The 23,994-nt window shown below is 38.2% G+C and overlaps 1 protein-coding gene across 3 annotated transcripts in view; it reads right to left on the bottom strand.

The window, feature by feature from the left end:
* The window catches only part of fam168a (family with sequence similarity 168 member A), a 68,498-nt gene that overhangs the window by 29,532 nt on the left and 14,972 nt on the right, over positions 1–23,994 (bottom strand). For 2 of the 3 annotated variants that reach the window (XM_079824983.1, XM_079824979.1), the window contains exon 2: positions 4,956–5,078. The exons of the other annotated variant lie outside the window; for it this stretch is intronic. In XM_079824983.1, the coding sequence (XP_079681109.1) occupies positions 4,956–5,026 (71 nt within the window). In that variant the 5' untranslated portion in view covers positions 5,027–5,078. The remainder of the gene's footprint in view (positions 1–4,955; positions 5,079–23,994) is intronic. 3 annotated transcript variants of the gene reach the window in all.

The following is a 23,994-nucleotide window of genomic DNA, read 5'->3' on the forward strand; positions in this document are numbered from 1 at the left end:
ACAACCCTGCTAGAAATGTTACATTCCCAGAACGTCCCCGCTGGTGTCAAGGACGTCGCCTAGTAACGTTTCCAGAACGTTCCGAGACAGTCATGATGTGGAGTTCTTTAAAGGGTTCGGGGGACGTTATTTGGTGGACCTTCAGGACGTTCTCGGAACGTTTAGGGGACCGTATTGTATTTGGAGATTTTATGTTCCCAGAACGTTCTCAAAACGTCCCTGCTGGTGTCAAGGGCGTCGCCTGGTAACGTTCCCAGAGCGTTACGAGACGTTCACAATGTGGAGTTCTTTTATGGGTTGGGGGACGTTATTTGGTGGACCTTCAGGGAACATTCAGGACGCTCTGGGAATGTTTAAGGGACCATTACTATAGGACGTTCCCTCTAGGTCTATACACTACATTCCCATGACGTTTGCAGGACCTTTAGGGGACCAACCTAGAATGTTATTTTTTGTTCCTAGGTCCTTTCATCGTGTTTACTAAATGTTTTAAGAACATGTTTGTGTGAATCAATGTACACTGGGCTGCTTTGCAAATGAGGGTCAGAAAACGCAGGGGTTGCTCAAAGATGGATCAATACCAACTCTTCCTGATCCAACCTCCATTTCCAGAACACGCAAGTACTGCACTTTATAATGTGTGTGTTTGCAAATCGCCTTTCTGAATGTGCTAATGTCGCTTAAGCTACCATTGTCTCTTACTGTATTCACAGAGACCAGAGCTTGTTATTTTTAGCCCGGAAATGATCACCGCCTGTACAATTCAGAAACGCACTTTTATTACTTCTTAAAAAATAAAACTAATGAAATAGCTCTGATCTCTGTGAATACAGGCAATGGTAACTTTAGCCACATTAGCCGTCAGCGCTCACTAAGGCAATTTGCGTACATTCACAAAATATAACGTGCGGTACTTACATGTTCTGAATATGAAGTTGGACAAACTTGGTATTGATCCATCCTTGAGAAGCAACTTTTGTGCAAATCCTGCGTTTTACTGACCCTCATTTGCAAAGCAGCACAGTGTACCTTGACTCACACAAACATGTTCTGAAAACATTCAGTCCCCTAAAGGTCCTGGAAACTTTATGGAAATGTAATGTAAAGACCACTGCACTGAACAAGATATGTTGCAGCGCAGTCCCAAATGAAATGTCCCCATCTGACTAACAGGAAATCGCATGGGAACATTCTGTTAATGTCCCAAACGTCCTCTTTGTAATGTTGCTGTGTGACCATAAAATAACCAATATGGAACATCCCAATAAAGTCATATAAGGAACGTTATTATATGACCAACAGTGGGCCGTGTGGGAACGTTCTGTTAACATCCAAATGTCCTCTTTGTAATGTTGCTGTGACCATAAAATAACCAAAATGGAACGTCCCCCTAAAGTCATATAAGGAACGTTATTATATGACCAAAAGAGGGCCATGTGAGAACGTTCTGTTAACGTCCAAATGTCCTCTTTGTAATGTTGCTGTGACCATTAAAATAACCAAAATGGAACGTCCCCCTAAAGTCATATAAGGAACGTTATTATATGACCAACAGAGGACCATGTGGGAACGTTCTGTTAACATCCAAATGTCCTCTTTGTAACGTTGCTGTGTAACCATAGAATAACCAAAATGGAACATCCCCCTAAAGTCATATAAGGAACGTTATTATATGACCAACAGAGGGCCATGTGGGAAAGTTCTGTTAACGTCCAAATGTCCACTTTGAAACATTGGTATGTGACCATAGAATGACCAATATGGAACGTCCCCCTAAAGTCATATAAGGAACGTTGTTATATTGCCAACAGAGGGCCATGTGGGAACGTTCTCTTAACGTCCAAATGTCCTCTTTGTAATGTTGCTGTGACCATAAAATAACCTAAATGGAACGTCCCCCTAAAGTCATATAAGGAACGTTATTATATGACCAAAAGAGGGCCATGTGGGAACGTTCTGTTAACGTCCAAATGTCCTCTTTGTAATGTTGCTGTGACCATAAAATAACCAAAATGGAACGTCCCCCTAAAGTCATATAAGGAATGCTATTATATGACCAACAGAGGGCCATGTGAGAACGTTCTGTTAATGTCCCAAATGTCCTCTTTTTAATGTTGCTGTGACCATAAAATAACCAAAATGGAACGTCCCCCTAAAGTCATATAAGGAACTTTGAACTGCAGCACTTTCATAACCAAAAGAGGACGTTTTAGGTTTGGGTTTGGGATTTTCGTCACCTTTAGATAACTTTTAGGGAACGTTGTGCTAGGTCGCAAGAACATCCCCTCCAATGTGGGAAGTCATGAGAGGTCACGCATTACAGTGATTTACCATGTTTAATAGAGTCAGTTGTGGTCAACAAGATCCCTTAACTATTGTAAATTCATTGTAATACATGGCCTCTCATGACTTATTGCTTTTTATTAAAGCTGCTGTCCGTAACTTTTTTTGTGTTCAAGATTTACAAAAATTATATAATGAGAATGTACAACATGAATCCATTTTCCAAATCGTGTTTTTGTCTTACCCTGAATCATTATGGTGCACTTATAATAAGTGTTTATATTGGGACTATTTCAGACCGGACTGGTAGGAACCGGCCGTGGAGGAGCACAGTCCCTGCGTGACTCGCCAGAGACATAAACAGAGAGAAGTAGCTCCGGCTGCAATGTTCTTCCGCAAGACGCATGCAGTTGTGTTTATTAACCGCTAGAACGCAAAAAGTTACGGACTGCCGCTTTAAACACATATCATTTTTATTATGATTATTTCATGTACGTTTAAATAAATCTGTCATAAAAATGACAGACACTGTGTATAAATGATTATATTTCAACAACGAATTGGAGAAAAAACTATTTTATAATTAGATTTAGAAGTTATTGCATAAACTGCCTAATGTGAAGTTTGCATGTTTGCGTACTATGTTATTTGAGTGTTGATTATTATACCTAAAAACAAACAGCAACTGAATTTAGGCTAATTGTTTGGACTCTGTTGTTAACCTTTAATATTAATGTGCAAGTTAGGGCTCCCTATATAGTTTACAGCAATATCTCCAATAAACGTTTAGTTATAATTTAATTCATTTAAGTAAAGACACTTTTTTTCAGTAAACCACTGTTTAATAAAAAAAAATAAAAAGCAATTTTGTAAAACTGCTGTACCGTACTCGTACCGAACCTTGACTTCAAAACCGAGGTACATACCGAACCGTCAATTTTGTGTACCGTTACACCCCTATGCAAATATCAAACGAAAAACACGGTCAGCAGCCAAACGCGGTGAGGTTCATGTAGTGACGTATGTCCTTGACCGTTTAAAAATATACAGGTTGTGTCAGAGTTTATGCTGGATTTAGTGCGTAATTCATATTGTTAACACATTGGACGCTTTGCAGTTATTATATATATGTTAAGTTAGTTCACTTCAGAAACAAAATTTCCTAATAATTTACTCACCAAGTTGTTTATGTTTTTCTTTCTTCAGTCGGAAAGAAATTAAGGTTTCTTTTCGACTGAAGAAAGAAAAACAAAAGCATTCCAAGATTTTTCTCCATATTGTGGACTTCAATGGGAACCAACGGGTTGAAGGTCCAAATTGCAGTTTCAATGCAGCTTCAAAGGGCTCTACACGATCCCAGCTGAGGAGTAATGGTCTTATCTAGCAAATTTATACACTTTTTAACCATAAATGCTCGTCTTGCACTAGCTCTGCGATGCGCCATGCATTACGTAATTATGTTGGAAAGGTCACACGTGACGTAGGCGGTAGTACCGACCCAGTCTTTACAAAGCGAACGTGCAAAGACTAAGTCAAACGGCCTTTACAAAAAAAGGTAAAACAATGATGTCGGACGATTTTGAAGTTGGAGATGGAGTTTTTCGCTCTACCGCAGTACTTCCGCCTACGTCACAAGTGACCTTTCCAACGTGATCATGTAATGTGTGATGCATTGCAGAGCTAGTGCAAGACGAGCATATGGTTAAAAAGTATATACATTTTTATGACCCTTATTCCTCGGATGGGATCGTGTAGTGCCCTTTGAAGATGCATGAAACTGCAATTTGAACCTTCAACCCGTTGGTTCCCCGTTGAAGTCCAATATATGGAGAAGAATCCTGGAATGTTTTCCTCAAAAACCTAAATTTCTTTTCGACTGAAAAAAAGAAAGACATGAACATCTTTGATGACATGGGGATGAGTAAATTATCAGGACATTTTTTTATTCTGAAGTGAACTAATCCTTTAAATATTGTAGTTTGGATGCTTTCATTGTGATTATAATGGATGGGTTTACAAAAGTTTAGAAAATTGACAGCATATCTTTACTTGGGGCATTCAGAAACAAAGCTGGCCTCTTTCCAATTCGCCACCTTGAATTATAATTATAATTGCGCTTTAACGTTTTTTGCATTCCATTTGACTGTGTGGAAAGAACCTCTTTATTTTCTAAATAAAAAGTTCCAAAAAACTTAAAAAAACAACATCACATAATGTAAAGAAGTTGTCACAGAATAAGAATATGTGAATAACTCAATTTTGACAAAAATGTCAGATAGAACCTTATAATTCCAAGGGGACAAATTGTAACAGACTGGAGTAATGATGCTGAATTTTTTCACAATCCAATACATTAAATCAAACAAATAACAAAAAGATGAAAAGGGTAATGAATTCAATTTCAAGTTGAAGTAAACACAATTTAAGTACAATTGAATTGAAATGAGCAGGTGAAAGCCGTGTGCGAGACTAAACAAACCAAGGTTAAACAAACCCTAGAGAGAGACATGACATATAGCCTAGCTAATATGTAGGTCAAAACAGCTGGAAACGTACATACATCAGGGTGAACAGAACATCAACTTCTACCCAACCCCAAACACACACACACACACACACACACACACATACACACCACAGACACGGTGGAAGGTGCTGAGCACTAGACTGACCTCTTAACGTTCTGACTGGTGTCTGTTGGGTACAGAAAACTGAATTTGTCAGTGGAATGCCCGCTTGCCATTCTCAGTGAAGGAAAGGCAAATGAAGGAGGTAGGAAGAATGGATATGCAAATCTGGAAATGACAAAAAAGAAGGAAACAAACAAAAACGAGAGCAGGATATGATTAAAAGGCAAACCATCAAGCACAAGCACAGCAGAGCAAAGCAAAACACAATGCAACATAAAGCAAGCAAAGCAGCGGCCTGAGTGAGAGAGAGTGAGAGCGAGAGAGAGAGAGAGAGAGAGAGAGAGAGAGAGAGAGAGAGAGAGAGAGAGAGAGAGAGAGAGAGAGAGAGAGAGAGAGAGAGAGAGAGAGAGAGAGAGAGAGAGTGATAAGCAGCAGAAATCAAAGCTCACACACCTTCACACACTGATGGACAGATCAGTATGGGGGTGAATAACAGTGCGTCGGGGACAAACAGCGCTGGCTTTGAGCAGTGTTCTTGTGTGCATATAGATGTGAGTTAAACTGCACTCAAACCCATTTATTATCACTTCCTTTATGAGACACTTCTTTCATTCCCACACACTTTTATACATAACACATACGGGCTAATGTGCAGAGGAAAACAAGGAATATCATCTCCATTTTACATTACTCTTTGGTTATTTTCACAGCATAAGTAGGAATGTTTGCTTTGTATAAATGTGCTTAAAGGGATAGTTCACCATTATTTACTCACCCTCCAAACTAGTATGCATGTTTTTCTTTTGCGGAAAACAAAAGAAGATATTTTGAAGAACATAGAAGTCCATTGACTTTTTTTATAGACACAAAAAAATGACACCGCTCAAAAGATCTTCTTTTATGTTCTACATTTACAGTTTTGGGAGCACTATCCCTTTAAATGTAATAACTGGTGATGACCATTTTTTTTTCTTGTAATACTGATGGACAATTAAAGAGACTGTATCATGTCAACATATTACCCATGATTCATGTGCAATGGAGGCCAGAGGATGCTACAATTTTTCAACCACAAATTTGCATTTTGATGATTTTTTTTTTTTACAAATAATTTTACTCCAACATGAAAAAACGGTGATATTATTGATTAGACAAAATGATAAAATAGGTTAATAACCACAAGTAGGTATTTTAATGCTACATCTCCAATAATGGTTTACACTAACTGAAAAGTTAACTGAACAACGTAGAGATTTCTTTGGAAAAATATGCATAAAAAATATTATTAATGCACAAGCTCTTATCATTTCACATGTTGTAGTAGCACATAGCATTTTCTTAACAACATAAAATTGTATCTGGTCAGTTGCATGATAACAAAAAACAAATACAGGATGTGCCAATACTATTATACTATTCTTGGATGTGCCTGAAAGCACACAGTATCAATTCTCATCACATCATTTTCATATGCATGCATAGTGAATGCATTGTTTGCTTCCTAATTAACAGTCATATTGCCAATTTTAACATATTATGTCTTCATCCTGCCAATCTATATCCTAGTGTTTATCTGTACGAGGTGAGAGAGTGCAAAGTGATACAATAAACAGCTAAAATGGCACATTTGATGCAGGTTCACATATGCTGAATTTTAGATGCCTGTCATTTCTTTATTGAAATGTAATGCAAGTATGAAGTGCATCCAGGTAACAATCATGCATGCATGTTTTTGTAATGCTACCTGTTAGGTGACTTCATTAAGCAATCCAATAGTGCCCTCTAGTGAAGGTATTATGCATTCATGCTTGCCATCACCTCAGGTTAATATCACTGCTGTTAAATGGACAATTGTAAGTGATGTAAAGCAGGTTTGGCTGTACTTTGTACATGTGCATGTTGTTTTTTATGTGCAGAGGCGGCTCTGAGCAGCTTGTGTTCTGCAGAGCGTAAGTCATTAATCAGGACGTGACAGGATCACCTTGAGCTGTTCGTGGATGAAGGTGCCCCTCACATCACATACACAGCCACCTCTCTCTCTCTCTCTCTCTCTCTCTCTCTCTCTCTCTCTCTCTCTCTCTCTCTCTCTCTCTGCACTAATGTCTTTCTCAGTAGGACAGTATGATTGATGGCGTAATGAAGGATATCAAACTGCCACACAGATGTAACGGGGACATCTACTGAAATTGTATGCATGCATTCAGAACATGTTCAAACGTATTTGACTGCCTCGGGATTCACAGATTCTTATTCTTATCAAATATCATTAAAGACCAGATAGCATATCTTCTATGATTCATGTGCCATAGAGGCACGAATCAGGGATGCTACAATTTTTCACCAATGAATTTGGATGACCGTTTCACTTGGATTAATATGGATTTTTACAAATCATTTTATGGAGGTTTTGCGGCAGACTTGTATTTGTATGTCAAGTATGAATATACAATATCATTTTTAGTGCATCTCAATGGGCATATTGTTGTGATGAAGCTGGCAAATTTTCACTCATAAAGTATAATATCTAGACAATATTTTCATAACGTAGCAGATCATAACCAGGAAAATGCATATTATTAAGTAAAGCTCCAGCATCTAAAAAATAACATGAATTAAATTCAAATAAACGTTAACTGAAATAAGTAGAAAATTACTAAAACTGTGATAAAATTAACAAAAACTAAGTAGACATACATACTATAATAAAAAGACAAAATTCAATTACAATGGGAAATATAAAATAAAAACAAATTCAAAATATTAATTAATGCTATAAATTACACAAACTTTCAGATTTCCTGATATTCCCAGCTTTTCAATAATCAGAACACTGACACACATTTGCATGTGATCATAATACACCAAATAAAATGATTATATACTGTACATATTCAAGGATGTTTGTTTTTTCTATTTTTTATGATATTATTTCACCCTCTATTTCTCTTCTGGAATGTAAAAAACAGAATATCATATTCATATACCAAATAAATACCACACACAACCCTCAATGGCATGCAGCAATGCTATTTGAAATAATTAACTGGAACACACACAGACACAAACGAACCTTTTTATGGCTCAATGACCGAAAGCAAAGCAAAATACAAGGCAGAACGCAGTGAAGAGCACTCATTATCCCGGGCAGGTATTATTCACTGCTTTATGTGCTCTTCTACAAGCCAAACACGCACAGTGGCTCATCAAGGGTGGAGAATGGGGTTCTGAGTGCACACTCGGGTAACTAACGCACCAGACTGCCCTTCCTACATCCCCGAAGAGTCGTTCATTAGGGAAGATATGTGCTGGAAAATGGCAGACTTATAATACAGGGCTGGTTTAAAGGGATAGTTCACACAGAAATGAAATGTCTGTCATCTATTTACTCACCATCACGTTGTTCCAACACCTGTTTCTTTCTTCTGATGAACATAGAAGAAGATATTTTGAAGAATTTTGGTAACCAAACAGTTTCTGTTTCCCCTTGACTCCCATAGTATTTTTTTCTTCATACTATGGAAGTCAAAGGGGACCAGCAACGGTTTGGTTCCTAACATTCTTCAAAATAGTCTTTTATGTTCCACACAAGAAAGAAACTCATACAGGTTTGGAAAAACATGAGGGTGAGTAAATGATGACAGAATTTACATTTTTAGGTGAACTATCCCTTTAATACAGGGGTTGGGAACCTTTTTTGACCAAAGAGTCATTTTAACATTTTTGGTTAATGCATTTTTCCAAAAGAGCCAAAGTAAAAAAAAAATTCAAATTAATATTAGAAAAAACATGCTTTTTCAATGAAAATTCATCAGTAGTAATTAGTAGGCCCATAACTAAAAACAAACAAATAAGTTGCCATATGGAATTAATTGTGCAGGGCTTTCACTGAGGTTGAGTTATAAATCCTCTTTGATACCCCTTTTCCACCAAGGCAGTGCTGGTGCTGGATCGGAGCCAGAGTCTAGTTTCAAATCGGTTCTTTGTCTTTCCACACCCAAAGCACCAGCGCCGAACCAGGAAAAGTGGTTCTTAAGTAGCACCAAAACATTGCTGGTCTAGAACAAAGAACTGCTTGGTTAACGTGACCAACAAGACAAACACAAACTTGAGATCCGCCATTTTAGAAATAGCAGCTAATCGAGCTAATAGCTGCTCAATTGTAATCTCCATCTATACAAATTACGGCGAGCTGCACGATTGCGCTGGATTCGCTGTGTTTTGATGCCGATGTAGGATCGTAAAGCCATGTGCATTAATAGTAACGCAACGTTCGCCATTGTTGATGGAAGGCTTGTTCGAGATGCATCGGCGCTGCGCAGACCGATCGCCGTATGACATCAAAGCTCAGCCAGAGCATAAGATTCCTTATGCTTTTGAATCGCTCATGTGGTATTTTGATGTCATATGCTCATCGGTCTGCACAGCGCCGATGCATCTCGAACAAGCCTTGTGTGTTTGTGTTTCCTGCTGCCTCGCTAGCGTTGCTGAGAAAGATGAGATAGAGTGACGTAAGACCTGGCTCGGTGGTGGCTCTCGCATGTGGAAAGGCAAACCGGTTCTTAGAAGGCTCTTCAGTCAAACCAACTCAGAACAGGCACTCGCACTGGCTCTGAACTAGCACCTGGTTCATTCTGGTGGAAAAGGGGTATGTGTGTGTGAACGCACACAGTGCTTACATCTACTGTGTTTATGTGAATACTGGACTTGGCATTTTGATATATTTCTGTGTTTATTTGGCCGGTTAGGAGCGCAACCGAAGACAAAGGCTACTACGCAGAGCATCTTGTCAGTAGAATTCAGTTCTCTTTCGCGACTAATCAGGCTTTTATTACTTATTTTCGTCAACTGAAATCTGCGCAGATTATCATAAATACAACATTTATTTATCACAAGGGTCTCCATGGCAAAAGCAAAAGGACCAGCGGGTGAAATGTTTTCGAAATGTCTCTTTGCACAGCAAAGCACCAGTTTCAATAAAAGGATAGGCCTATATTAAAGTTTATAAAGCCTACTTTTACATTTTCGCTGCTGTGCAGGAGCTGTAGGTTTACCACAGAAACGTAAGTGGTTAGTTTGACTCGCGAACAGCATTGAACACACGCACAACTTGAATATTATTATCATAAACTTTTCATTAACTTCGGTAGGCTGTACAACAAGGGAATTGTAATAGGCAGTTTTTTCAGCAGAGAGCGGATCTCTGTTGATGTGTCTAATTTGTTTATCGATCATTTGTTGGTAAAGGGTGAGAGACCTGACGAGCCACATGATTTTTGTCAAAGAGCCAGGTGTGGCTCACGAGGCATAGGTTCCCGACCACTGCTTTAATGCATAACACTTACAGTAAGAGCGAGACACAGGGACAGGTGCTCAAGACTTTCTCTTTGTCTTCATAAAGGTTTTCCTTTCCTCTCCTTGCTGAGGTCCGTGACACACCAAGCTGATGTTCGGCCATTGCAAACGCGGGCCGTCGTTGAATGTCTGTTGGGCTAGTCGGCAGGAGTTCCTCAATTCCGCATGTTGAATCGGTGTCTGGCCATCGGTGAGAGAGATCACACTGATTGGTTGTTCAGTTTAGCGAACGAGCCAGTGCATGAGAATAAAAGCGAGAGCGATCAAAGCGAGCAAAGAAGTCATGATGGCACAGACAAAAGGCTGTTCTAATCTTATGTCATCTTACCTAAGGCATTCCAATACGTGAATATTTTCATAACAACATGAGCCGCCTGGAATGAAGAAAGTGATCAGCATGATTCAAAATGGTAAGCGAGCGCTGCTTTGTTCACGGTTTGTATATCTGTAGTACTAGTTTCGGTTTTCTTTTTTGAATGACGAATATAGACTATTGATACCTGCTGATATAGACAGTTATTTCTTTACATGCAGGTACAGAACGCACATGCTAGTTGGCAGTCAGTTGTAGTCTTTGCGGTGTGTTCAAATGCAGCTTTTTGGCCCAGACGCAGCAGATGTGAGGCAAAAACACAGTTAGCTTTCATTGCCGCTAGTTCTTTGATGTCAACTTGGTGTGTCACAACCTTTACTTCTAGGGTCAGGAATCGATAACTAGTTCTAAATATTTAAAATATATACTGGAATTAAATGATTTATTATGCTCAGTTCTCAAAATGACCAATTATATGAGTGGCAAGCAGGGCGAGGCCGACAGTATTGGGAACGGAGTGAGGCCGGTGGCGCGAGTCTCGAGTCTCACGGAGGAGCTTCGGAAGGATAAGAGGAGGAGTGACCACAGTGAAGGATGGACTTTACCTTGTGTTTTGTTTATGTTTGTACGGCAGATGTCAGTGAGGGGCTGCCGCTTTACTTTCGTTTTTGTTGTTTGTATTGTGTCATTAAACCTTACGTTGATTGTTCGCTGGTTCCTGCCTCCTCCTTCCCTTACCAACAAACTTCGTTACATATACGTATATGTGACCCATGCTGTCAAAATGAGTCTGAATGCACACGGGCTAATTACGAGCAACAGGCAAAACAAGTGAAAAATTTGAAAGGTTAAAGGTTTTCACAAAAATTTGTTCATTAAGCCCTCGTCTATCGATCCAAATGCTCCAAATAGCAAATACACATCTAAAAGTATCTTTATTTGTATGTTTCCTGAGAGGAGTACTGTTTTCACTGCTCGCTTCTCGACGACTGGTGCTTCCCTCAGCACAAGTTTGGTATCGCCTTAAATGCAGCATTCCAACTTTGTGAATATTCATAGTGAATTCTCAATGGCTTGAGTCTGAACCAATGAAATGTGATTTTTAATCTCATGCTGATGTAAACAAAAAGATCTTACTCACACTGACTGACAGATCCGAAGCGTGCGCACAAAGACGCCTCAGACAGCGCGCGATCCCGATACACACATATACACAGAATTACAGTATTTCAAAATATCTGTCTTGGCGAGTATTCATGCAAACATCATCTGTTATGTCATAAGTGAACATTTGTTGACTGTTGGGGAAAAACATCTGATGTGTAGCATTACAGTATATTAGATCTGTGTGGTCCAGTAGGTCTTAATATATGCTGTCTGTTTTATTAATGTTAATCAAACAATTGTGGTATCATGGAAAAAAAATTGTGTTATCACCAGTGATTTTAAGGTATGGTTGCTAGGTGATTTTGATTTGGAACCTTCAGAAAACTTTAACTCCAGATTTTTCTAAAATTTGACTTTGCTGACTCCATCGATTTCAAATAGGTGTAGCTCAGTCATTTTTTGTCTGATTCCAACAAACCATACATCATTTCTAAGGTTTTTAATAGAGAAAAAACAACAATACCTATCATTGCGACTCATTTTGCCACACACACACACACACACACACACATAGGGCCCTATGATTTCCGCGATCACCGAATCGCGGACGGAATCGCGGAATTGGCATATTAACGCGGAATCTATTGTTAACGCGGAATTTCCCGGAATTTGACATATTTGGAATGAAACGGTTTTGTGTGGGAGAAGAACGTATGTCTGGGGAAAATGCAGACCGGGGGAAATCTGGGCGACTCAACCCCTCCCGTCATTTCAGCTCCGCCTTCAAAACAATGAAAGTATGGTGAAGCGGCTCACCACGGCTCTGCTTTCATCAGCGGAAAAGTTAAGAAACTCAACGCTAAAGCCCCGTTCACACCGCCCTCAGTACAGAGCCGAGCAGTTCCCTCAGGTAGTGCTTGCTGTTTTTTGCCTTGTTTTTGATGCACTTCAATGTACTGTATGGAAAATAATGCCTTAAATGAACTTGAGAGAAAATGAGATGCGCGGATCAGCGCGTCTTATGCTGCCTTCACGTGCTCTCGGAATTATCGTAATATACGAGTTTCCTAGGTAAACATTGCACATGAACGCCCTCACATTTTGAAACTTGAATGCAATGCGCTCGTAATCACGACTTCAGAAGTCGGAATCATCAAATTTCCGATAGCACGTGAAGGCAGCATTATCCACATCATGTTCAGAAGCGGCTGTTCTTAAAGTGACAGGAGCACTGATAATGTCTGTCATTAATGTTCAAAGAACAACGGGAACAGAAGATTGCAGCTTTAATGATGATTCATCTATATTTCACTTATTATTTATGCAGTTAAGAAAGGTGTTGATAACTTTATTCAATTTCTGTGTAGACTATGTCTGACAGGGAAGGCCACAGGTAAATATAACATTTATTATAATGGGTTCATGTAAAGATTGTTTTAAGTTCAATTAAATTAAAAGTTATTTTTTAAAGCCTAATAAATGGTGAAATTGGTAGCTTTCAGTTATACTGTAATGTAACGTCATTAATGTTTCATATAGACATTAATATCAGTGATACTGGCCTTCATTCATAAAAAGATGCCATTACAACACACATTTAAAATATGCTGTCTTTAAATTGTTTCTAAATTAATTTGGAGAGTAACTGAAATTATTACAATATCAAAATATTAAAAACTCCAATGTTTTTAATTGCAATTAATCATGATTAATTACAGAAAAAATGCAATTAATTCTGGGTTTTTTTTATTATCAATTCACAGCACTAATATCTAGTTGTGACTTGAAGTGCTTAGAGTGCAGTGTTATGTTGCAGTATTTGTCCTGAAAAGTAAATGTGATGTTTGTTACCTGTTTGATGTTTGTCATTCCTATTTTATGTTTTATGTTCTATTATATTAACATTAAAAACACTCTTTTTACGACTAAAATAACAGTTAAGGGTAAAAAAAACTGAATTTGCAAAAATTAAAACGGAAAAAAAAGGAATTAGCAAAAATTAAAACGGAAAAAACGGAATTTGGGAAAAAATAAAACGGAATTTGGGAAAAAATAAAACGGATTTCATAGGGCCCTACACACACACATATTAGGGCTTTCAATTAATTTGATCCTTGAATCCTTAACACGTTAAAATAATTTAACGCAAATAAATTACTGAAGCATGTGAAATTGTCTCAATGTAATTTACATCACACAGTTAGATGATCTTAGAAGTCGGGAGTTTATCACACTGAGCATCTACAATAGTGCAAGTGCCTGTAACCCTGGTAGGTGAAAATTTATATTCTAACCCTTTAACCCAATTTTGATTTCTGTTTGCAATCAGATCATTTTAAGCTGCTAAACTCCAGGAAAGTTTTCAGTCCAATGATCCAGTAAGCAAATTCATTCAAACAATCCGTTCAAAACAGTGCTAATGTAAATAAAACCAGGCTGAAGACATCAGAGAGTCCAGGGAGAATTAGAGAATTAATCATTCCTGTGTGTGTTTCGCTTTAAAACACGAGCATGTTCGTCATAGTCATATTCTGTCATTGGTCACGTGGACTCCAAATCAGAATCCTTATGAGTGCGATCTCTCCTCCCTTGCTTTCTCCTTTCGACTGATTTTCATAATCTCCCCGTCCTCTCTCTAACCAAATCAATACCTCCTCCATTCCAGCGTCTTTCCTCCTCCTATCCGTCCCTCCCCCCCTTTTCCTCAATCTCTATGAATAACTCTCTTTTTTTCTCCCTCCTTTTTTTATCAGGGTGAATCTGAACGCACTGCAGTGCCCTTGAGCTCTCACTCCTCTCCTTCTCTCTCAGGCAGAACACAGAGTTTGGCAGTTATGTTGCAGTTATGTAACCCGCTGCTCTTTATAACACGTTGTTGAAAGGTGCATTGCATTGTGCTCATTATATTTGCCTTGCAGCATCAGGAGACATGAAACAAAATGAGGGGAAATCCAGAAGCAAAATTTAGCTGAGCGCCATTACATTCACCTCATTTGGCTATTCAGGATGATGTGAATCTGGATTTGATTTTACGAAGCCGCATTAAACCGTGTGAGCACAGCCTGAATCGATAGAAAGTAAATATTTTTTTCAATTTTTCAGGTGATTTTTTTATTTTTATTTTTACATTTAAATTTAACAAATCCTATCCTAACTAAGAATGTCTAGGTCATATTTAACCACAACTTGTTAATAATAATAATCTATTTTTCTATTTTAAATGAGTATATTATGAGAAATAAATGGTCAAAGAACCATGGACATCTTTTAATTATGACATTACTATCAAACTGATCAAATTCTCATGAATAATAATGAGAATTAAAAGCACATTTTAAATAAAAGCATCAATGCGCACCACAGTAATGAAGAAAATGTGCTTAAATTTCTCTCATTAATTCCTCACCCTCATAACGTTAAAATGAAGGTTGAACCACTGGAGTCACATGGACTATTTTAACAATGTCTTTACTACCTTTCTGGACCTTGAAAGTGGAAATTAAATTGCTGTCTATGGAGGGGTCAGAGAGCTCTCAGATTTCATCAACAATATCTTAATTTGTGTTCTGATGAATGAAGGTCTTACGGGTTTGGAACGACATGAGGGTGAGTAATTAATGACAGAATTTTCATTTTTTGGTGAACTAACCCTTTAATTCTCACGAAAATAATGTCACAATTCATAAATATAAAAAATAATGCTCTTAAAAATAGGCTGGTAACACTTTAGTATGGGGAACGCGTTCACTATAAACTACGACCTTTGCCTCAATAAACTCCTAATTACTGCTTATTAATAGTTAGTAATAGTTGTTAAGTTTAGGTATTGTGTAGGATTAAGGGATGTAGAATATGATCATGCAGAATAAGGCATTAATATGCTTTAAAAGTACTAATAAACAGCCAATATCCTAGTAATATGCATGCTAATAAGCAACTAGTTAATAGCAAGATTTGAACCCTAAAATTAAGTGTTACCAATAGACTTAATATTCTTTATGAAAAACAGAATTGACTATTTTCCCTTTTTAATTTTGGGGTAAAATGCACCCTGACCATTTGTGAGATTCACTCAGGTGCTTGTGTCTTTCAAAACGCATTAGACAGCAGTTCAGTCCAGTGGAGGTTTTCCCTGCTGACTGGGCAGTCGGGGTAAAACTAAGGGCACACACATACTACACACACTCGGCACTTTGACCCCGCAGTGACCCTACGATGACGATGATGTCATAGTGACATTGGGACACACCACGCTTTCCTGTGACTGTGTCTCAGTAATGCGGCTCACAATCCAGACTGTAATTCTTTGTACTGAACGGTATGACTGCAGTAACAAAGAAGCAAAGATTTTGCTGATCAAAGCTCCAACAAAAGCAATTTGATCGTCTTCTGCTGCTTAGTCACGACTTTCATTCATTCAAAGATCCTCAGGCAGAGTAGATGCCATATTTCATTTGTTCATTCAATAGTGCTATCTTAATGTCAGACATCATGTCTAATTTCCAAAACCCAAAGTTTTTTTTCATACACTAAAGAAATGCTCACATAGTTTGTCACATGAGTCAGTAAGATTTTTAAAATGTTTTAAAAAGAAGTATCTTATGTTCAGCAAGGCTGCATTAATTTAATAAAAAAAAATACAGTAAAACAGTAATATTGTGATATTTTATTACAATTTAAAATAACTGTTTTATTGTGTTAAAATGCAATTTATTCCAGTGATGCAAAGCTGAATTTTCAGTATCATTACTACAGTCTTCAGTGTCACATAAACTTTAAGAAATAATTCTAATATGCTGATTTGGTGCTCAAGAAACATTTATTATTATTATTATCAATGTTGAAGACAGTTGTGCTTTCAAAAATGTCTTTCATGTCGGCACAACATAATGAGCATATGCCTCTCAAATGGCTCATTTTCATTCAGGTCAAATTAATGAAGTTAACTCTATTATTAAACACAAACTTCCTGACAAAGTGTCTGTAAATGCATACGGTCGATTAATATTGTATACTGAACACCTCATGTCTATAATTCACAGTTACACCAGTACAGTGTACTCATGTCACATTAGGCTGAACCTGACATCTTTTTACAGTTCATGTGTGAATAATATTAATGATTTTTCAGACTAAATGCCCTATTAAGTCAGCGGAAGGATTACACGAACACATGGTTCTTTGGCAGGTCTTTTGGTGATCAAAATCCAATACCTGTTGTGAGCATCCTTTCCATGATAAATCCTTCAAAAAAATACCATATAACACACAGGCTATCATAAAAACATAAGCCATTTTTTTCCCCCTGCACTTGCCAAAATGACAACATTGCTGCATTCCTACTGCATAAACACATGAGCCGATCTCTGAATGCAGAACTAGCACAGATTTTATAACTAACTCGAGCGCCTGAACCTGTGAGTTAATATCAAGGTAAAACGGTTCCTCCCGGTTATGTGGATTGGCCCTGAGGCGAACACATCTCTCTTCTCTTTTGCTCAACAGCAGAAACACACTGAATTAATGATGGCTGCTGCAGGCAGCACAGAACAGCTCAAGGGCCCGACCAGAGGGATGGAATATCCCTGACTGATTCCTGAACATAACACAATGATTTTGACCAGTTTTACTTTTATCAAGTGGTGTGATGTGTGAGGAGGACCACACAAGAGTAAAAGACACACAGATACTCAGAAATACTCACCTGAAATATTAATATGTAGGCTGTATCTTAGGGCTGCCCCCTAATAGAAGAGGCTTAGTCGGCCATTTTTTTAGTAGGTTAGTCGTAGAGAAAAAAAAATCCACAGAAATTCACGCAGTCTGTGAGGGACCGATCGGCGGGCACTTGTGATAATTACAGTATGTCGGGCAGGAAATCCAAACGTTGTTCAACTATCAATCTATTAATTAACATTTGAAACATGCAAGTAGCAAATTTACATGGCTGCTCACTCTAACGTTAACCTAGTGCTATTATTAGGCGCATATCCAAGTGTTTGTGCGAAATGTGGAAGCTGAAGTATTAGCACGCTTTACTGCATCACATGGAGGCGGAGGTGCGATCACCTGCATTTTCCCAACTTAAAATACTCTGTCATTCCAAACTGTAGTTTTTTTTTATTTCTGTACACACAATAACAACTAAAAGTTGTGCTTTTGTAAAATAAAGAACACAAACAGGATGCGCTTTCTGCCATCTCGGTCTACCTGAACAGCAGCGCGTCACCTAAATGAACCGAAACTTAGCGTATAGGCTACTTGTCTCACATACATGAGAAATATATCTATAAAAAGCTTGAAATTCCTACTTTTAAACAAACCAATTCAAATCGAAAACAAATACTCTCTGTTTATGTATTCCAAGGTGCATTTCTCTCTATAGGCGAGTTTACTATACAGCAGATATGATGAGTCAGCAACGTCAATTTCATCTTTGCAGTCGACTGACTCAGAAAACACAAATTTATTAATAAAACAATTAAAATGTCTCCTTGACATTTTTCCAACACATTCATAATCATTACTTTTGCCATTGCTTTGTGGCAAGCTATATTGTGCTTGTATATTTAAGTAATTAAAATAATATAAATGCGTGATTAGTTGGGGGCAAGATTAGTCTTTAGTCAGGGGCAACCCTACTGCATCTAATGTCTGTTTGTCCACCTAGCAACCACCAAGAACATCCTAGTGACCACCTAACAACGCTCTAGAAACCACACGCAATGGATGTGTGTGCAAACACCCGTCAGATTTTCTTCATAAAAATTACATCTGAAAATCTATTTCTATCTATGTTCAGACACCATGGGATTGATCTGACGGCTGGCATGAGGGAAGGTATACCAACAAAACACAAACGAAGTGAAATAAAAAGAGCACATCACAGTGTCTTTACATCCCGTTTGTCCATCATTCCTGCAGTGTGGGATGAGAGAGGGGTGATGGAAAAGAGGGTTTTCACCCTCTGTCACTCTGATCTGATAGCGCACAAAGACACACAAACACACACAGGGTGTAAGAGGGACCCGTAAAGCACAGGGGTGTCTGAATTATTTAGTAATAAGTGCTCAAAGAGCTGCTGTGTTTCTGTGCGAGTGTGTGTGCCAGTGGGCATGCTGTGGGGACAAAACAGTCTCTGCTGTGAGGTCCAGCTGTGTGAGCTGTGCAAACAGTTGGAGAAAGACAAGCTAACCTGTACCGCAGTGCACACACACACAGACATACCCTGGTGTAATGGGCTACTGTCAAAGACAGACACATTCACCATCTCAAAAAGAGCTATATCATGCAGCTCAGAACATATTGGCTGATATATTTGACCTTTTTAGGACCTTTTTATCAGCCTATAACTGTGCCCAGTTTAGCCTTCTCATATCTGTGCCAAAACAGTTACAAAAAATTGTTCAAAATACACTAAGTCACTCAATAGATTTGGGAATTGACATGCATTAGAGATGTGCCAATACCATATATCTACATACTAGGGATGTGACGGTGAGGAAATTTCCCCACTCGTTAATTGATGTGTGACAACACCGGTAATACCGGTATCACCAAAGGCTTTTAAATCACTAATTCTATCTAACCGAAAGTAACATGCACACGACCGCTCTGAACTGAAAACGCACCAGTGCGCACACACAGTGAATGACAGCTCGTCTGTAAATGCGCGCTCGGTGAGGCCATGGGTGCGTCTCAATCAGTTCCCTATTTCAGTAGTCAGGGCACTGATCAAGCATTGATCAGTCTATGATTGAGATGCACGCCATGAATGAATAACAGTTCGTCCGTAAAGCCTTGTTTATACTCGGTGCGCGCGGCAAAAATAAATGCGCGCAGTCAGCGTAGCGCGGAGGCTCGCTCTGCGGAGCCAGGCGAAAGTAAACAATGCGCGCTCTGTGCGGCCGTGCACATTTTACTTTCGGTTTTGAATTAGCGCCAATTCGGTGGCGGGATGCTTGAATTGTGGGTTCATTAGCCTATTATTTTTAATGAAAAACACAACAACAAAACAAATGACAAACTCCCTTAAATAGGCGCTTTTACGTTTCGCTTTGAAACCAAATCTTCCGCGATCATCTCAGTCAGCTCCTCACTCTTAAATCTGATGAATGACTCCTGCCGCTGCCGAGACTCACGGTCGGATCCTGCTTTATTAAGCAGATACGTTCAGTTTTTATTTGTATTGTCTGTTCTCTAACTGAACTAAATTATTTTATTACTATAAAAAAATCAAAAAGACGGTGGGTGGTGCCACGGTGTGCAAGTGATGTAACCGGTGTTGAGTCTGGACACCGGTAACACCGGCAACACCGACTATCGTAGCAAGCCTACTACATACTGTGATACTTTCTGTCATTCAGGTTCCTGTATTAATTACAATTAATAATGATTTATTAAGCTATATATATATATATATATATATATATATATATATATATGTGTATACAACAGTTCTTTCTGGTTCTTGAATCTGATTGGCTGAGACCCTTTTCCAGCTGTGCGATATTCACCCAGTATCATCACTCAAACCGTTTGTATCACTCCACTTGCGGCGACTGTCGTGGCGATCGAGCAAATCAAAAAAATTAAAAATACTACTGTTGTTGTGTCACGAAATGTAGTTTTTTAGGCGAGAATGTAGTTATGTAGAATGTTTGGACCTCAAATATGTGACTCGTATATAAATATAGCGCCTATTTTCCATTTTGTTTCGACACTTTCGCAGATGCTCCTTCAGTGGCCGTTCAGCGCTCATGTACCCGCTATGTTAATATATGAGTCACATATTTGAGGTCCAAATAACAAAATTTTCGCTAAAAACTGTTAAAACTACATTTCATGACATAACAACAGTATTATTTTAAACACTTATGGTGGATTTCCTCGATCGCCACGACAGTCGCCACAAGCGGAGTAATACAAACGGTGAAATGGTTTGAGTGATGATACTGGGTGAATATCACACGGCTGGAAAAGGCTCTCAGCCAATAAGATTCGAGAACCAGAAAGAACTGTTGTATAAATACTATGGAAAATTTCAAACCATAGATTCACACTGGGCTTTTCTCATGTGTTTGCTAAATTTAAAAAAATGAACCAATTATATATACTGTGATGTACTGAATTCTATATCATGACATAGTTGGCGATAACCATGCATAAAATGGCAGGCTATGTCAGATAATCACAAAACAGCCTTGTTAATCTGGCCAGTGTATTAGTCTATCAGTAATTGACTGCTTGTTCAAATAACCGAACTCACAAATTATGTTTTTGAGTGAAAACGAAATTCCCTCTAGATACTTACAATGTGTTTACAGCCGACCACCTAACCAGTAATCAATGAAACCCATTCATTTGTGGTACAAATGTACCGTTTTAAAGGACAATAATCGACTGCAGCATTGAATGAAGGAACGAACTACCTGACATTCAACGACGTCCTGAATGAATGAAAATCCTTCCAGACAGTCTTGTTTAACAAAGCCTGTCTCAGTTCCCGAGCTGCCTGCTGAACCCCCGTCAATTCATAGCAGTAACCCAGAGCGTCTCTCCTCCCCATCCCCCTCACATCATCTTGCTCGCCCTCTCTTCCTTTTTTTTTGCACTTGCCAAGGTCTATAATATCAGCGCGAGAGGAATAACCGTGATTTAAAGTAACATTACAGATTTGAACGGCAGGATGGTGGGAGATCGACAAAGAGAGACAGGAATCGTTAATAATTCCAATTTCAAGTTTTGTACAAGAACAGGTTCTCAATTCCCAAGAGTAATAACAAGAGAAACAGACAAAGAGAAAGCTATTCATCCGCCGATGCCAAACCACGTGTGAATTTCTGTCATATCATTTGCTAGTAGAGGAAGCACTTCAACAGCTGGGAACGTAATTGGGCTTCACACACTTAAAAACGTTAATACAAAGCAAAGGACACATGCATATCCACCGCAAACAGTCTATAAATACTGCATTCCTACACCTGCTTTCTGGTTTCAGAAGATTTATTACGATTCATCTAAACGTCAGCTCCAACACAGACTATAAGTGGGATTTTTTTTAAAGGATTAGTTCACTTCAAAATGAAAATTTCCTGCTATTTTACTCTACCCCATCTCATCCAAGATGTTCGTGTCTTTCTTTCTTCAGTCGAAAAGAAATTACGTTTTTTAAGGAAAACATTTCAGGATTTTCTTCCATGGCAACCAAAATGCTGAAGGTCCAAATTAATGCAGTTTCAAAGGGCTCGAATGTCTTCGAAGGGCTCTACGCGATCCCAGCTGAGGAATAGGGTCTTATCTAGCCAAACGATCAGTCATTTTCAAAAGAAATTAAAAATGAATATGCTTTTTAACCTAAATTGCTCATCTTGCGCTGCTCTGCGACGTGCCAAGGAGTGCATAATCACGTTGGAAAGGTCGCCCTAGACGTAGGCAGAAGTACCGCCCCCATGTTTTAGTCTTTTGTGCGAATACAAACGTCCTTTAGCAAAAAAAAGAAGGTAAAACAATGATGTCGGGCGATTTTGAAGTTGAAGATGGAGTGTTTTTTGGTAAAAGGCGTTTGTATTAGTCCTCACAAATTCGCTTGGGGCGGTACTTCCGCCTACGTCTAGCGTGACCTTTACGATGGGATTGCATAATCCGTGGCACGTCGCAGAGCAGCGCAAGATGTTTTGGGAAAATGACAGATCGTTTGGCTAGATAAGACCCTATTCCTCATCTGGGATCGTGTAGAGCCCTTTGAAGCCATTGAAGCCCTTTAAAAACTGCATTGATTTGGACCTTCAACATTTTGGTTCCCATGGAAGTCTATGATGTGGAGAAATATTCCTTTAATATATGTTTCTCATATAGCAGGCCACTAACACAACGGACATGTTGTGTATCACTTAACAGTATCAATAATATCAATTTAAGTTATTTTATACCCATATCCTTTGGTGTTGTTATTTCAAATATACCTTGTTGTTCCATAATTAAAAGGTTGGGATGCACCGAAATTATTACATGAGGCAGGATTTATTTCGGTAAGTTGTAATGTGTCTTTCAAGATACCTTTTGATTTCATCATTTGTTGACATGTTTAACTGTTGTGAAATGTTTATCCTGCATAATTAAAGATAGTTCACTAAAAAAATACACTATAATTCAAAACAGTGTTGTCAAACGTAGCTGTATTTCAGTCGATAGGCCTACTTACATTATAAATGTCACAATATCAGCCTTTCTTCTGCAGTACTGGTAGTACCGAGTACTGGATCAATTTTACCGGGTTCATTTTATAACTAACCTTTTAAGTCTATTTTAGTGCAATGTTTACAAAATTTGAAAGCTATGCTAAAATTTGAATGTATTATTTACATATAATTATTAATAGCATAAGTAATTAACTATTAATTAAATGTATTTATTATTTTATTTTCAAACCGCTAAATGTCAAATGTCAAATAAATAGTTACAATAGTTTTTGCTCAATTTTGATATTGTGACAACATACTTCAAAAGTTTGAGGTTGGGAAAATGTTATGTTTTTGAAAGAAGCCTCTTATGCTCAACCAAAATACAGTAAAATCAGTAATATTGTAAAATTATTATTACAATTTATGATAACAGTTTTCTCTTTGAATATATTTTTCAGCATCCTTACTCCAGTCTTCAGTGTCACATGATCCTTCAGAAATCATTCTAATATGCTGATTTGCGGCTCAAGAAACATTTATTATTATTATCGATGTTGAAAACAGTTGTGCTGCTTCATATTTTTGTTAGGTTTTTTTTGGAAACCGATGCATCATTTTCTTCAGGAAGAATCAGGATTCTTTTTTTAAAGAAATAGATTTGAAATAGAAATCTTTTGAAACATAAGTGTCTTTACTGTCACTTTTGAACAATTGAATGTATACTTGCTGAACAAAAGTATTAATTTATTTAATAAAAAACTAAACAAAAATATCATACTGACCCCAAACTTTAATCTACTTTTGTTTTCCACAGTAGAAAATAAGCCATTCAAGTTTGGAATAATATGAGAGGGAGTAAATTGTGTGAACTATCCCTTTAACTGAACCTCAAATGTTCCTCTAACTGGGTCGAGCACTAACTTTTGATTTGCACAAGAGAAAACTTCTGGCGCAGCTGCAGTTAATGCTAGTAATTTGTTACCGGCTTCCAGGTGTAGGAGCTGAGGAAAGATTTCACCTGAGCCATCCGGAAACCCAAGGGAAGCCCTTCGAGCCTTAATCTCACACTGACTTCATAAAAACACTTATAAGAAGCTTAATTAGCTATTCAAAAACAACAGCCACA

The sequence above is a fragment of the Gobio gobio genome (assembly GCF_949357685.1).
Source record: "Gobio gobio genome assembly, chromosome: 9".
Lineage (NCBI taxonomy): Eukaryota > Metazoa > Chordata > Actinopteri > Cypriniformes > Gobionidae > Gobio > Gobio gobio.